The sequence below is a fragment of the Oncorhynchus mykiss genome, chromosome 30 (genome assembly GCF_057628025.1).
Source record: "Oncorhynchus mykiss isolate SJ-2025 chromosome 30, ASM5762802v1, whole genome shotgun sequence".
Classification (NCBI taxonomy): Eukaryota; Metazoa; Chordata; class Actinopteri; order Salmoniformes; family Salmonidae; genus Oncorhynchus; species Oncorhynchus mykiss.
The window spans coordinates 16905057-16922512 of NC_143051.1; the positions used below are offsets into that span (position 1 = coordinate 16905057).

The following is a 17456-nucleotide window of genomic DNA, read 5'->3' on the forward strand; positions in this document are numbered from 1 at the left end:
TCCTAGATGTTTCCACTTCACAATAAGAGCACTTACAGTTGACCGGGGCTGCTCTAGCTGGGCAAAGATTTGACGAACTGACTTGTTGGAAAGATGGCATCCTATGGGGGTGCCACATTGAAAGTCACTGTGCTCTTCACTACGGACCATTCTACTGCCAATGTTTGTCTATGGAGATTGCATTGCTGGGTGCTCCATTGTATACACCTGTCAGCAACGGGTGTGGCTGAAATAGCCAAATCCTCTAATTTGAAGGGGTGTCGACATACTTTTGTATATATAGTGTAGTAGGAGAGGTCAGGGTTGGTTTAGGAAGGACTCTCGGGATCAAAGGTCAGACAGTCTGGCCCTGTGACCTCAAAGCCTTGGAATGTCCTGTTTTAATTAAATTGATTCTACAGTTGAACGGACTGAACGACCGGAGCAAGGGGACAGGGGTAAGGTGGTTGACACTGCAGATTGCCAGCTCATCAACGTCCATCCCCCCTAATGCCTCGTCCTCAACTCTGGAAAATGAAACATTTAAAATCAGTTGGTACCAGCCTTGGGAGGTAGTCAGGAAAAAGGTGAAATTAGACTTTCATGAACAGTATAATTTTTCAGAAGCTCATTTAAATGGGAACTCTTAGATTCTCTCCAGAGAGCTGTGGCTAAGAGAGGGGTGGAGGGAGAATCTGCTGTGGTGTTTAGAGCTGGCAGCCATCCAAACCCAGAAACATTTGAGCTCATTAGGCGGCGGCGCAGGCAGGAAGACAGAGTGGAGGAGAGCAGCTCCCCTGAGCTCTGGAGCATCTCTAATCTCTATTGATCCCTGCTGCACTCCTGATCTCCAGGCCCTAACCTGTAGTACACCAAAATAAGTGTCCCCAGAAACAAATACATCCCCAGGGAAAGCTGGGATCTAGCTGGTCAGGATTAGAGTTGATAGGATGTATCCCAACTAGACACCCATTATCTTTATAGTGCACAACGTTTCACCAGGGCTGATAGCAAATAACATTACAACTCTTCAGAGTGCCCAGGTTAAAAGTAGTGCACTATATAGGGAACAGAGTGTCATTTGGGACACAGATAGACGACTTTACTGTCCAGGCTGTCGCACACAGGCTTTCCATTTCGTGGTCTTCTGCAGGTCAGGGGATGATGGGAAAATGCCATCTGACGTGGATGGCTATAATCAATAGACAAAAAGGGGAGCTGCTCCCTCTCTCTCACCCCTACAACATGTTAGAGTACCTCTAACCCTCTGACCCCTACAACATGTTAGAGTACCGCTAACCCTCTGAACCCTACAACATGTTAGAGTACCGCTAACCCTCTGAACCCTACAACATGTTAGAGTACCGCTAACCATCTGAACCCTACAACATGTTAGAGTACCTCTAACCCTCTGACCCCTACAACATGTTAGAGTACCGCTAACCCTCTGAACCCTACAACATGTTAGAGTACCGCTAACCCTCTGACCCCTACAACATGTTAGAGTACCGCTAACCCTCTGACCCCTACAACATGTTAGAGTACCGCTAACCCTCTGACCCCTACAACATGTTAGAGTACCTCTAACCCTCTGAACCCTACAACATGTTAGAGTACTGCTAACCCTCTGAACCCTACAACATGTTAGAGTACCGCTAACCCTCTGACCCCTACAACATGTTAGAGTACTGCCAACCCTCTGACCCCTACAACATGTTAGAGTACCGCTAACCCTCTGAACCCTACAACATGTTAGAGTACTGCCAACCCTCTCACCCCTACAACATGTTAGAGTACCGCTAACCCTCTGACCCCTACAACATGTTAGAGTACTGCCAACCCTCTCACCCCTACAACATGTTAGAGTACCGCTAACCCTCTGAACCCTACAACATGTTAGAGTACCGCTAACCCTCTGACCCCTACAACATGTTAGAGTACTGCTAACCCTCTGAACCCTACAACATGTTAGAGTACCGCTAACCCTCTGACCCCTACAACATGTTAGAGTACCGCTAACCCTCTGACCCCTACAACATGTTAGAGTACCGCTAACCCTCTGAACCCTACAACATGTTAGAGTACCGCTAACCCTCTGAACCCTACAACATGTTAGAGTACCGCTAACCCTCTGAACCCTACAACATGTTAGAGTACCGCTAACCCTCTGAACCCTACAACATGTTAGAGTACCGCTAACCCTCTGACCCCTACAACATGTTAGAGTACCGCTAACCCTCTGAACCCTACAACATGTTAGAGTACCGCTAACCCTCTGAACCCTACAACATGTTAGAGTACCGCTAACCCTGACCCCTACAACATGTTACAGTACCGCTAACCCTCTGACCCCTAACACATTTTAGAGTACTGCTACCCCTCTGAACCCCTACAACATGTTAGAGTAAAACTGTCTAGGATATCAAAGGAAGTGGGATAATTGGCTCTCAGAAACATTTCTCAGCTACACACACCATCCTCTTTCAACATGTTCTCAGTCCTACATCATCCAATGCCATAGATTCCGTTTTATCGTCATTCCCCTTTATTAAGAGTAGACGGTAGTATGAGGAACTCTGTTATATACCATGTCGTATGCCCTAACTATAGCATCTTAGAAATACATGCAGTGACAACAGTGACCCCGCCACTCCCTCAGAGTATGTAGATGTCTGAACCTCTCGCTCTCTTTCTGTTGTCCTTCGGGATATCAGTTGTGTTTGAAGATTGGCAGTGGGGGTCGGTCAGTGAGTTGAAGACTCTCCTATGGACGGCCTTAGAAGGGGTCAGAGAGGGAAGCGAAAGGTTGGTTCCCTGACCCCTTACTTTCTGACACTCAAATCCCCTCAGCTCTAGCCTGGATAAATCCTGCTCGCACATCCAGGGGCTTCTCTCAAACATATCCCTCCACTGAGGGGTGAAAAGGAAGGAGGGGAAAGAGGGAGGAAATTGCTCTTAACTACTTAAGAAGAGGAGAGGCAACTCTCCAGTCTGAGCCTGCCCACCAATCAGGACAAATGTGTGAACTGAAGGGGCTCTGCATTTCAAATAAATACCTCCCGAACACACACACACACACACCAGGGTTTCCGTTAGCCGGTAATTGACAGCTTTTGGCCGATTAAATAAATGAAATGCTGACAAATTAAATTGTGGCCTGCCAAATTTTCCGGGGCTGCATATCACACATCCTGATTTTGTGCTTCAGAACCACTAACTACTTGCGCGCTGCCTTATGTGAATGCTGCAGCGGAGAGAGAGGCCTTGGGCTACTGTTGATTGCAAAAATGGAAACCTTTTTCCATTGAAGTAAAATTAAAGTAAAAGTATGCCTATGGTGAAAAGCCTACAACAGGAATGTCCTGCTAATGGACAAGCTTTAATATTATACTGGGCAAAGGTGATAATGTTGGCAAGGACAAATATGACTTGTTTCATAATACTAGGAGTATGTTACGCGTCACTACTTCACAGGAGAGGCATTTGAACATATTCATTTCAATCAAAATTAGGTTTTTGGCAGAAATGCCTTTGGGAACATGTGAACTTTCATGTGCCTTAATAACAAACATGTATGCCATTTACAAGCCTAGTTGGTTATTCCACAGAAAAAGGCAGGAACCTTCCTGTTTGCCATGATTGGCTGAGATAATGGATGGACTGGACATGCCAAGAGATGCCTTTCTTTTTTTTTTTTAAAGATATCACAAAGAATTGCAAAAGTATTGCTAATGCTCTCCACTTTCTGGAGGACCGAGTTTTGAAATCTGTGGAATGCCCGGTGGAAGCAGAGTATGATAGCTAAGGAGAAGGAGAAAATTCAGGTGTTGATTGCAAATATGCAGAGTGTCGAAAAGAGAACAAACAGAAGGCTGTTTCCGGATGACATCTTCAAACTAAGGGCAACCGAGAGGGAGAAGCCTTCATCCATGTATACGGGTAAAATATTCTAGCTAGCTAGATTTTCAGATATTATACATGTCTAATCTTGTTATCAAGTCATTTTCATTGCAAGTTAAAGCGTACTGTTAGCTAGCTAGCTAAAGTTAGCTGGATGGCTCGCTAGCTAACATTATGTGTATGATTTGTATAGACGTAATCTCGTTGAACCTCGTTGGTTAGCCTTAGCTACCTGCAGATTAATACAGGGAAGCAATGTTATGAGTTGGAATTATGGTTCATTGTTTAGCTAGCTAGCTACATGTCTAAACAAGACTCCACTATGCAAGTAACCATTTCACTGAACAGTTTACACCTTCTGTATCCTTTTCATGTGACAAATAAACTTTAATCTTATTTGATATAGTGTGTGTTTACTAGAGACGGTAATGTGAAGAACCTGCACCAAAGTCAAACTAGGATATAACGTTAGTCCAACGAGAGTGTCCAAGTTCCAGAATGCCCTGCTTTTATTTCGTTACACTCACAACCATAAGTTACTTTATGTAATTAGCTTGCATTAACTTGTAAATAATAATTTTGTTGTGAGTTTATTTTCCTGTAATAATGAAAACAAATTAGCTAAAGACGTTGTCAGCTATATGACATGGTCATTATTTGAACTGGCTAGCCAGCTAACGTGCAAAAAATGAACCAAAACATTGTTGAGAAAGTAGCTTTTAGTTGCCTGGTTTACGAGATTGACATATACTAAATACATGTTTAAACGGATGGGTTTATCGGTGTTAAAATACACCAGTTTTGCTATTTTGGACCACCAGGCTACTGATGTCATGCAACCTGTCGTTTTTGTGTTTATACTTTTTCTTAAAGACATGTGAATCCTTAAGGAGATGGGTGGGGTTAAGGCTTAAGAGGGTGTGAACGATGCTGAATGAGTGTAGATAAAGCTCTAAGTGTACCAAAACATTCAAGGGACATTTAAAAAAAAAAAAATGGGTTTACAAGTTTATCAAATTTCAAAGCAGAATTACTTTCCCCATTGTTCCTCAACTTTTGTGTATGATATAAAATTTTCTGTTTTTATCCAATGTAAAAAAAAAAAAAAAACAGTTTCAAATTTTGCTACATAAGACCGAATCGAGACGGTCGGTCACAAATGTAGGCTACTCTGCAACTCGTTATTCGGGTGGGATTTATAAATAATTTGTTTTATAATTATTATTCTTGTATATCATTATTATTGTAGACCTATTTATTCATCCAAACCAGTTCTTTAAATATGCAAACACGTGTTTTGTTTCCTTCTGTTGATAACAATTTATTGTCTAAATTAAGTTCAATCTGCCTTTTTAATTGTGTGCTCCGTATAATCTAACAATATAATGCTTATCTTAATTTTTTTAAACGGAAGATAAAAAAAGATCACGAAAATGAATGATTTCCCCTCCTGTATATCTATATAGCAGACACAGTAGCCTGTCTGAAAGAGAAGCATGTCGGTGTTGTAGCATGATGCCGGCATCGCTCTCCCCCGCTCTCCGGGGTTAGGCATTAGCTTTTTCCTTTAGACATATTTTCAAATAACATCATACAGTGGACTCTTAAGCCTATAGGCCCATGCATTCAACGCCCTGATGCATTTAGTGCTCAATTCCGCAACAGCTGAACCATGGAAAAGGAAAAGTAAAAACCAATGAATTGGCTAAAGTTTTGCATATGCAATACAAAACACTATCCTTGTGTTTCGATGTAATTGGTTATAGGCTGTTTTTAAAGGACATGTAAATGTGGCTCATTATCCATTGTTTATTGATGGCAATATTATTGATGACGCACCCAATTCATATGGATGACCGGTCAAATGTTCGATAAATTACAATCTTCGCGGTCACTTGTCTGGTGCCAAATCTTCCTAGCGGAAGCACTGCCACACACAACTCAACAATGGAGGATAATTAATGAGTGGGAGAGGAGGGGGGAGAGGGGGCATGATAAACAGACTGGGGAAGGTGGCTTCCATGAGCTGGCAGAGAGTGAATCCCTCACACAGAGCAGGACAGAGAAGCAGATATCTGGCTGAACAGATATGGCTAGTTGAAGGCTGATAAAATGAGAGACTGGCCACGCCAGTCAGTAACTAGAAGAGGAGGAAGAGAGCTCTGTAAATCGTTGACTGGCATAGAGGCAAGCATCAAAGAGAGGGAGAATAAAAAAGAAAGAGGGGGAATTAGAAAGAGAAAGGGAAGTGGAATAAGAAAGACGGGGAATAAGAAAGAAAGAGGGAATAAGAAAGAAAGAGGGGGAATAAGAAAGGGAGGTTGAATAAGAAAGAGAGAGAAGGGGAATAAGAAAGAGAGAGGGGGAATAAGAAAGGGGGATTAAGAAAGAGGGGGATTAAGAAAGAAAGAGGGGGAATAAGAAAGGGAGGTGGAATAAGAGAGAGGGGGATTAAGAAAGAAAGAGGGGGAATAAGAAAGGGAGGTGGAATAAGAAAGAGGGGGGAGAATAAGAAAGAGAGAGAAGGGGAATAAGAAAGAGAGAGGGGGGAATAAGAAAGAAAGAGGGGGGGAATAAGAAAGAGAGAGGGGGGAATAAGAAAGAGAGAGGGGGGAATAAGAAAGAGAGAGGGGGGAATAAGAAAGAAAGAGGGGGGGAATAAGAAAGAGAGAGGGGGGGAATAAGAAAGAGAGAGGGGGGAATAAGAAAGAGAGAGGGGGGGAATAAGAAAGAGAGAGGGGGGGAATAAGAAAGAGAGAGGGGGGGAATAAGAAAGAGAGGGGGGGGAATAAGAAAGAGATAGGGGGGAATAAGAGGGCGAATAATAAAGAGGGGGATTAAGAAAGAGGGGGATTAAGAAAGGGAGGGGGATATTTTTTTTAAACTTTATTTAACCAGGTAAGCCAGTTGAGAACAAGTTCTCATTTACAACTGCGACATGGCCAAGATTAAGCAAAGCAGTGTGAAAAAAAACAACACAGAGTTACACATAAACAAACACAGTCAATAACAGAAAAGAAAAATAGAAGAAAAAAAATAGAAAAATCTATGTACAGTGTGTGCAAATGTAGAAGAGTAGGGAGGTAGACAATAAGTAGGCCCTAGAGGTGAAAATAATTACAATTTGCATTAATACTGGAGTGATTGATGTGCAGATGATGATGTGCAAGTAGAGATACTGGGGTGCAAAAGAGCAAGAGGGTAAGTAATACTATGGGGATGAGGTATTTGGATGGGCTAATTACAGATTGGCTGTGTACAGGTACAATGACCAGTAAGCTGCTCCGACAGCTGATGCTTAAAGTTAGAGAAGGAGATAAGACTCCATCTTCAGAGATTTTCACAATTCGTTCCAGTCATTGGCAGCAGAGAACTGGAAGGAAAGGCAGCTAAAGGAAGTGTTGGCTTTGGGGATGACCAATGAAATATACAGTGCCTTGCGAAAGTATTCGGCCCCCTTGAACTTTGCGACCTTTTGCCACATTTCAGGCTTCAAACATATAGATATAAAACTGTATTTTTTTGTGAAGAATCAACAACAAGTGGGACACAATCATGAAGTGGAACAACATTTATTGGATATTTCAAACTTTTTTAACAAATCAAAAACTGAAAAATTGGGCGTGCAAAATTATTCAGCCCCTTTACTTTCAGTGCAGCAAACTCTCTCCAGAAGTTCAGTGAGGATCTCTGAATGATCCAATGTTGACCTAAATGACTAATGATGATAAATACAATCCACCTGTGTGTAATCAAGTCTCCGTATAATTGCACCTGCACTGTGATAGTCTCAGAGGTCCGTTAAAAGCGCAGAGAGCATCATGAAGAACAAGGAACACACCAGGCAGGTCCGAGATACTGTTGTGAAGAAGTTTAAAGCCGGATTTGGATACAAAAAGATTTCCCAAGCTTTAAACATCCAAGGAGCACTGTGCAAGCGATAATATTGAAATGGAAGGAGTATCAGACCACTGCAAATCTACCAAGACCTGGCCGTCCCTCTAAACTTTCAGCTCATACAAGGAGAAGACTGATCAGAGATGCAGCCAAGAGGCCCATGATCACTCTGGATGAACTGCAGAGATCTACAGCTGAGGTTGGAGACTCTGTCCATAGGACAACAATCAGTCATATATTGCACAAATCTGGCCTTTATGGAAGAGTGGCATGAAGAAAGCCATTTCTTAAAGATATCCATAAAAAGTGTAGTTTAAAGTTTGCCACAAGCCACCTGGGAGACACACCAAACATGTGGAAGAAGGTGCTCTGGTCAGATGAAACCAAAATTGAACTTTTTGGCAACAATGCAAAACGTTATGTTTGGCGTAAAAGCAACACAGCTCATCACTCTGAACACACCATCCCCACTGTCAAACATGGTGGTGGCAGCATCATGGTTTGGGCCTGCTTTTCTTCAGCAGGGACAGGGAAGATGGTTAAAATTGATGGGAAGATGGATGGAGCCAAATACAGGACCATTCTGGAAGAAAACCTGATGGAGTCTGCAAAAGACCTGAGACTGGGACAGAGATGTGTCTTCCAACAAGACAATGATCCAAAACATAAAGCAAAATCTACAATGGAATGGTTCAAAAATAAACATATCCAGGTGTTAGAATGGCCAAGTCAAAGTCCAGACCTGAATCCAATCGAGAATCTGTGGAAAGAACTGAAAACTGCTGTTCACAAATGCTCTCCATCCAACCTCACTGAGCTCAAGCTGTTTTGCAAGGAGGAATGGGAAAAAATGTCAGTCTCTCGATGTGCAAAACTGATAGAGACATACCCCAAGCGACTTACAGCTGTAATCGCAGCAAAAGGTGGCGCTACAGAGTATTAACTTAAGGGGGCTGAATAATTTTGCACGCCCAATTTTTCAGTTTTTGATTTGTTAAAAAAGTTTGAAATATCCAATAAATGTCGTTCCACTTCATGATTGTGTCCCACTTGTTGTTGATTCTTCACAAAAAAAATACAGTTTTATATCTTTATGTTTGAAGCCTGAAATGTGGCAAAAGGTCGCAAAGTTCAAGGGGGCCGAATACTTTCGCAAGGCACTGTACCTGCTGGAGGGCGTGCTACGGGTGGGTGTTGCTATGGTGACCAGTGAGCTGAGATAAGGCAGTGCTTTACCTAGCAAAGACTTGTAGATGACCTGGAAACAATGGGTTTGGCGACGAATATGAAGCGAGTTCCAGCCAATGAGAGCATACAGGTCGCAGTGGTGGGTAGTATATGGGGTTTTGGTGATAAAACGAATGGCACTGTGATAGACTACATCCAGTTTGCTGAGTAGAGTGCTGGGGGCTATTTTGTGCATGACATCGCCGAAGTCAAGGATCGGTAGGATAGTTTCTGAATAAGAAAGAGAGAAAGAGATGAGGGAATGAGAGAGAGAAAGAAAGAGGATGAGAGAGTGAGAGACAATGACAGATAGGGTATTAAAGAGAGCGAAAAACAGTGAGAATGCATGCTAATGCCCCCACCCACAGGGGATAGCCTAATTATATAATGACAGGCCATTATCTATGTCCGTGGCTTATCGATTGATGGTAGTACCACCAGTTTCATCTGCTGGTACGTGCAACCTTGCTGATCACACACAGCAGTCTGTCGCTAATTCAAATACCACTGCTTTATTGTTGTTGCACACCAACGCACGCTGGAAAGGGGGAGAAAGGGGGGAGAGGGGAGAGAGGGGGAGATGAGTCTGGCCCTGGTAAAACGGTCATTAAGTACCCTAACCATGCTTTTTCACAAGTCTGAACACGAACCCTGTCCGTCCGTCTGTCTGGTGGGTCTTCAGTACATGACAAAACATACATTATCACACTAATGGTTTTAAAGCCCACAATATGAGACGGTTTGAACCCATTAGCAAATGTCCATTTACTGTCCGTAAAACACAAAGGTTTTGGGATGGAAAAAGGGGTGGAATTTATAATCCACAGTTAAAAGCCTGTACAGTTAAATTCTGTTGGAAGCTCCTTTAATTCCAGCACTTTCTCTGAGTAGCAACCATAAACCTTTTAAAAGCATCAATGAGCGCTATAGGCTGTGGCACGTCAGTAAAAAAATGTTTTTATGTTTGGACTTTCTTTTATTCAATGCATGTTTTCATTGCTTGGTAGTATTATAAATTAATTGGTTTTCTTTAAAAAAAAAAAGTTGGATGTGTCTGACTCAATTATTCAACAAGGTTGTTCTGACTCTCAGGCCTATAATGCGCTAATGTTGTGTCAAATCCTCGCCAACCTGGCATGGTATAATTTGAATATTTTCTTAATTTACAGACTAATCAACACTGATCATGCTCAGTCCTGGCGGATATGCCGCCTTGCAAAGTAGAATAGTAGCCTAGGCTATACAGTGTCGGCCCACAATGCACTTTTATGAATGCCCACGTGGTAGCCGACTGTTTGTAAAACAGTCAATCCCTGTCATTTGGTTACATTAATTTCTGTTAATGCATGTACTAATTACAGTAATTTACCGTTCTCATTCTCGGCGTAGAAACGTTGTTGCAGGGTTCACAACCTGCTACACTTGTGAGAAACAAGTTTAGGTTTATTTCTTACCCTCATTTACGAGCTCCATGTGAGCAATGAGCATATGCCTGGCTTCTCTGTCCTGTTAATGTTGACGGAGTGCTCATCTGAACACATATTAGAAGTACCCAGCCTGCATCTCACAAATGTCAAATGCAGGAAAGTGCCTAATTCAGGCGGTGTCAGAGGAAGGCCCTAATTGTCAAACACTCCAGCCACCCTAGACATAGACTGTTCTCTCTGCTACCGCACGGCAAGCGGTACCGGAGTGCCAAGTCTAGGTCCAATGCATTGCCACCCCCCCCCCCCCCCCTCCCTTCTACTCTCTGTTACTAGCAATGCAGTCACTTTAATAACTCTACCTACATGTACATATTACCTCGACACCCCTGTATATAGCCTCCACATTGACTCTGTACCGGTACCCCCTGTATATAGCCTCCACATTAACGCTGTACCGGTACCCCCTGTATATAGCCTCCACATTGACTCTGTACCGGTACCCCCTGTATATAGCCTCCACATTAACGCTGTACCGGTACCCCCTGTATATAGCCTCCACATTGACTCTGTACCGGTACCCCCTGTATATAGCCTCCACATTGACTCTGTACCGGTACCCCCTGTACATAGCCTCCACATTGACTCTGTACCAGTACCCTCTGTATAAAGCCTCCACATTGACTCTGTACCAGTACCCTCTGTATATAGCCTCCACATTGACTCTGTACCGGTACACCCTGTACATAGCCTCCACATTGACTCTGTACCGGTACACCCTGTACATAGCCTCCACATTGACTCTGTACCAGTACCCTCTGTATATAGCCTCCACATTGACTCTGTACCAGTACCCTCTGTATATAGCCTCCACATTGACTCTGTACCAGTACCCCCTGTATATAGCCTCCACATTGACTCTGTACCAGTACCCTCTGTATATAGCCTCCACATTGACTCTGTACCAGTACCCTCTGTATATAGCCTCCACATTGACTCTGTACCAGTACCCCCTGTATATAGCCTCCACATTGACTCTGTACCAGTACCCTCTGTATATAGCCTCCACATTGACTCTGTACCAGTACCCTCTGTATATAGCCTCCACATTGACTCTGTACCAGTACCCTCTGTATATAGCCTCCACATTGACTCTGTACCGGTACACCCTGTACATAGCCTCCACATTGACTCTGTACCGGTACACCCTGTACATAGCCTCCACATTGACTCTGTACCAGTACCCTCTGTATATAGCCTCCACATTGACTCTGTACCAGTACCCTCTGTATATAGCCTCCACATTGACTCTGTACCGGTACCCCCTGTATAAAGCCTCCACATTGACTCTGTACCAGTACCCTCTGTATATAGCCTCCACATTGACTCTGTACCAGTACCCTCTGTATATAGCCTCCACATTGACTCTGTACCAGTACCCCCTGTATATAGCCTCCACATTGACTCTGTACCGGTACCCCCTGTATATAGCCTCCACATTGACTCTGTACCGGTACCCCCTGTATAAAGCCTCCACATTGACTCTGTACCAGTACCCTCTGTATATAGCCTCCACATTGACTCTGTACCGGTACCCCCTGTATATAGCCTCCACATTGACTCTGTACCAGTACCCTCTGTATATAGCCTCCACATTGACTCTGTACCAGTACCCTCTGTATATAGCCTCCACATTGACTCTGTACCGGTACCCCCTGTATATAGCCTCCACATTGACTCTGTACCAGTACCCTCTGTATATAGCCTCCACATTGACTCTGTACCAGTACCCTCTGTATATAGCCTCCACATTGACTCTGTACCAGTACCCTCTGTATATAGCCTCCACATTGACTCTGTACCAGTACCCTCTGTATATAGCCTCCACATTGACTCTGTACCGGTACCCCCTGTATATAGCCTCCACATTGACTCTGTACCAGTACCCCCTGTATATAGTCTCCACATTGACTCTGTACCAGTACCCTCTGTATATAGCCTCCACATTGACTCTGTACCGGTACCCCCTGTATATAGCCTCCACATTGACTCTGTACCAGTACCCTCTGTATATAGCCTCCACATTGACTCTGTACCAGTACCCTCTGTATAAAGCCTCCACATTGACTCTGTACCGGTACCCCCTGTATATAGCCTCCACATTGACTCTGTACCGGTACCCCCTGTATATAGCCTCCACATTGACTCTGTACCAGTACCCTCTGTATAAAGCCTCCACATTGACTCTGTACCGGTACCCTCTGTATATAGCCTCCACATTGACTCTGTACCAGTACCCTCTGTATATAGCCTCCACATTGACTCTGTACCAGTACCCTCTGTATATAGCCTCCACATTGACTCTGTACCAGTACCCTCTGTATATAGCCTCCACATTGACTCTGTACCGGTACCCCCTGTATATAGCCTCCACATTGACTCTGTACCGGTACCCCCTGTATATAGCCTCCACATTGACTCTGTACCGGTACACCCTGTACATAGCCTCCACATTGACTCTGTACCAGTACCCTCTGTATATAGCCTCCACATTGACTCTGTACCAGTACCCTCTGTATATAGCCTCCACATTGACTCTGTACCAGTACCCCCTGTATATAGCCTCCACATTGACTCTGTACCAGTACCCTCTGTATATAGCCCCACTATTGTTATTTTACTGCTGCTCTTTAATTATTATCTCTTACTTTTTTTTGTATTTTCTGCATTGTTGGTTATAGGTTTGTAAGTAAGCATTTCACTGTATTCAGCGCATGTGACCGATTGAATTTGATTTGAGTAGTTGGAATCTTAACATACCTTATGCAGCTGTAGTGTTTGAATGTGCTGTAGTAGTTGGAATCTTAACATACCTTATGCAGCTGTAGTGTTTGAATGTGCTGTAGTAGTTGGAATCTTAACATACCTTATGCAGCTGTAGTGTTTGAATGTGCTGTAGTAGTTGGAATCTTAACATACCTTATGCAGCTGTAGTGTTTGAATGTGCTGTAGTAGTTGGAATCTTAACATACCTTATGCAGCTGTAGTGTTTGAATGTGCTGGCAGCCTTCTGACATTCCAGACACAACTGGATGGCACCAGGATAGTCCTCCTCCTACAGGACAGAGAGAGACACAAACTAAAAATGAGAATATCAGACATTAAACAAACTCTGTCAAACATCATGTGGTTGGTTAAAGACTAGGGCTAACTTCCTGATTAGTAAATATTTTGGTGTATACAAGAATACACAAACATATTGTGTTGAAGTGAAAGGCCAGAGTGAAAAAAAGTTTGGTAACCACTACTGTTACTACTGTATGTAGCTTGGTCTTGGTGGGATAACTCAGAGCGTCAGCTCTTTTCGATCCTATGGGCTACAACTAAATACTTCTCATTTGTATATCTGTCGCTAGCCTTACAATCTACTGAAATCTATGGCTATGGTGACAGCAGCAGGAATGAGTCTAGGATGGTCTGCCATTACAAATGGGATTCAGGGATTCATGACGATCTGGATTTAATAACCAAGCTTCATCTAAACTCAGCTTCATAGAGCACCCGTCCGTGAGTCTCTTACCTCCAGCATCTCACTGAGTCGAACATCAGTCCTTTGCTGTAAAACAACAAGCAAAACAGTTAAAGGAATACTTCTGGATTTTGGCACTTGGCCCTTTATCTACTTACTCAGAGTCAGATGAACTCGTGGATACTATTTTTATGTCTCTGTGTGCAGTTTGAAGTAAGTTGTTAACTAGCACAACTGCTAACTAGCGTTAGCGAAATGACGAGGTCTTGTTAAGATTATGCTAACGTTAGTTAGCATTGGCTCACCAACTACCTCTAACTTCCTTCATACTGGACAGAGACATAAAAATGGTATACACAAATGTATCTACTTCCTCAGAGTCTAATGAAGGGCCTCATTGACAAAATCCCTAAGTATCCCTTTAAGAATGATCATCATTATCAAGAACCACAACCTAAATGTTGAGCCTCAATTAGGAAATAAGTAACATCCCACAACTGAATTGTGTTGCATGTAGATATCCATATGTCTGTATCAGGATTTAAAGCAACAAGGTGACTTGGACAGTTACCAGGGTCTTGATGGTCCTCAGTGACTTCAGCAGCCCTGTGAGCAGGTGTCTCCTCCTCTGATTGGCTAGGAGCCCCAGGCTGGCCTCGGTGAAGTCCTCCTTTGAAATACTCAGCTGCCTGGAACCAGGAAGTGACATCATGAAACATTTACCATCCTGGCACAGTTCTGTTGGAGTAGTCTCAAAATGCTTCGCAACTCTGACTGAACTGAAGTACAGGTAAACTTGTTGTACATGTGCACAGTGGGAATGATATTAATTAGCAGGCTCAATGCTGAGAGGAATATTCAACCCCAAGCATCCCCAATGGAAGAGAACTAGCTTTGAGAGGGAGGGTGGGTCACATCTGAGTACTTACCTCCTAGCATTGGTGCAAATCACTGCAGCCAGCTGTAGATTGGTTTGTAATGACGTCACCCTCTCCAACTCCTGCGGAAAACAAGAGATCCATTCACATTGAGTGACCAAAGTTACTCTTTCTTTAACAGTCCACTCTGCACATGGTAAAATGTTACGGTACAGTACAGAAGATAACAATTGAGTTGAACGCTAGCTGGAATAGGACTGTGTATAATAAAGGGTTACTGTAACTTTTAAAGTCAGTTGAATTGTCTCTCATCTGCTCCAGTTTCCTGTGAGCCCCATCTGTCACTAATGGGGTGAATCAGGGAGAATCATTCCCCCACACAGGGTACGAAACGTTCTTCTGTTTCTCTTGCACACCCGACTGTGACCCATGAGAAAACACCACACCGCATTCTCCTCCATCCATTGTCTCTATTCAGTACCAGTGCCTCACTGTCAAAGGCTTATCAACCCTAAAGTGTGTGTTTGTGCATAAGTGTGTCATAATATGAAAAACACAAACATTCAGAGAGAAATGGAAGAGTTCTGTAATGGAAAGAGGAAATGAGTGGTTTTACATGGAAAAGGCCAACCGAACAACAACCTCTCAAAGAACAAACATGCCCTCAGCTACTGTGGATTCACAGAATAGTGATATTCTGACTTGTTTTTTGAAGAGCCAGCTGTCATCGCCTTGAGGTGAGAGTGCACGCTAACTAACCTTATCTTAGGCAAACATTATTGGGTCTGGTCAAAGCCTCAAAGAGGCAGCCGTCAGAGAAAGACATCACACACTGTCATGTTTTTTTTTGTGTGTATGTATTTTTATTCCAGTTTTACAGAATGTACATCAATGTAAGTACAAAGAATACTGTCATGTTAAAAACAACTATTTGGTGAGGGAATACGAGGTGGAAAATTGATTCAGCGCAGTAGATAAAGAGGGGCAAACAGAGAAACGGCTCTTACGTCAGAACAGACGTCTAAACAAACAATCCCATTCAAACTGGATAGAGAATAGCCTCCTGGCTGGCTTGATCAGTTGACATAAAACAAGTCACAAACAACTCCTAGTTTAAGGGCATGGATGCTGTTAACCTCATGAAGTGAGGGACATAAGGCCTACTGCTACATGCAAAGTGGTCACGACTCAGGCTGTACCCAAACTAACCTCTCCCATATCAACTGAATGACCATACACCATCAAACATAATGCAGATCCGTGTTGCCAGCAGAATCAGCCTCTGAGGCTGACTAGACACTTCATTTTCAACCCGTCTAAACCTTTTCTTTTTGTTCTGCAATTCAACTTTTAGCTGCAAATGTGTACAAGATCAAATAACCCTTATGCAGTATAGTAGGCCTTACATGATGAGCAATAGAGTTGCTGTGGTTGAACAGTATGCATGTAGTATTTTCAGAACAAGTTAAACAACATGCATTAGTAATGCTGAACAAATAGTGTCCTTGGACGTGCCCTTGCCCAAAGGGCGGAGTGGCAGCTCTGCTGAGTCACTGAGAATGAAGAACTAGTGACTCACCGCGGCACAGTCGCATCATTAGTGAGACCGACCAGTAAGCCAAGTTTCTCGCTAATACCCAGGCCAGTGGCCCGAAATCCCATTGTAAAACCTGAAGCTAGTTACAGCTCTCGGGTCTCGCCTGTACCCCAATGGCAGACAAGGTTAAGGCCTTAAGTCCAATGAATCATCAGAAAACTTCCTAGCATGACAATTGGGTTTTCATTGGTATAATTTGTGTAAGTGAAAGAAGCAGTGTGTGTGGAATGCAATCTGAATACAGAAAAACACCAGAAACCTATCACACACACCTAAAAATGTACTTCCTGACTGAGCAAATGGAAGCTGTAGCCCAACACCCGGTCCGTTCACAGCCCTTTGCGCTAGAATGGCTGAGACACACGGCAAGGGGTCTCTACTATAGAGTTTACACATCTTTCTAAACATTTATACCTCTGTTTGGAGACACATCTATCTAGCTGATCCAGCAGATCTGATAGAACATCCCCATCGGGTTACAGAGACAGAGACACACACAGCAGCCCGGGGATTAACACATGACCTCTGCCCTATCTCCCATCCTCCCAGGAGTAAACCTGTCTGTTAGCGAGCTGACAACCACAGCAGCAGATGTTAAATAAATCAAATAAAACCTTTATTTAACTAGGCAAGTCAGTTAAGAACAAGTTCTTATTTTCAATGACGGCCTAGGAACAGTGGGTTAACTGCCTTGTTCAGGGGCAGAATGACCGATTTTTACCTTGTCAGCTCTGGGATTTGACCTAGCAACCTTTCAGTTACTGGCCCAACGCTCTAACCGCCCCAAGCAGATACTGTAGCTTCTAAAAACACAGTGGTGCAAAAGGTCAATTCAACCACTCAGAATACTATGATATAGGTAGAAGTCATCCCCAAGGATGACTGGGGCAATAATACATTTCTCAAGCGACCCAGGACCTGGGTGGAAATGGAAGATGTGTAATTTTCTTCCCATCAAATCTCTCGACGGGCTGTTCACCATTCGGCTGTACTTCTAAAGTGGTGAACTGCATCCCAGTCTAGAG

At 43.3% G+C, this 17456-nt stretch overlaps 1 protein-coding gene across 1 annotated transcript in view; it reads right to left on the bottom strand.

Annotated features, from left to right (window-relative positions):
* The window catches only part of vps50 (VPS50 EARP/GARPII complex subunit), a 222461-nt gene that overhangs the window by 163187 nt on the left and 41818 nt on the right, over positions 1-17456 (bottom strand). Inside the window, exons 6-9 of the mRNA XM_036971386.2 lie at positions 14886-14956; positions 14528-14645; positions 14008-14043; positions 13460-13542 (exon numbers count right to left, since the gene is read on the bottom strand). Of these exons, the coding sequence (XP_036827281.1) occupies positions 13460-13542; positions 14008-14043; positions 14528-14645; positions 14886-14956 (308 nt within the window). The remainder of the gene's footprint in view (positions 1-13459; positions 13543-14007; positions 14044-14527; positions 14646-14885; positions 14957-17456) is intronic.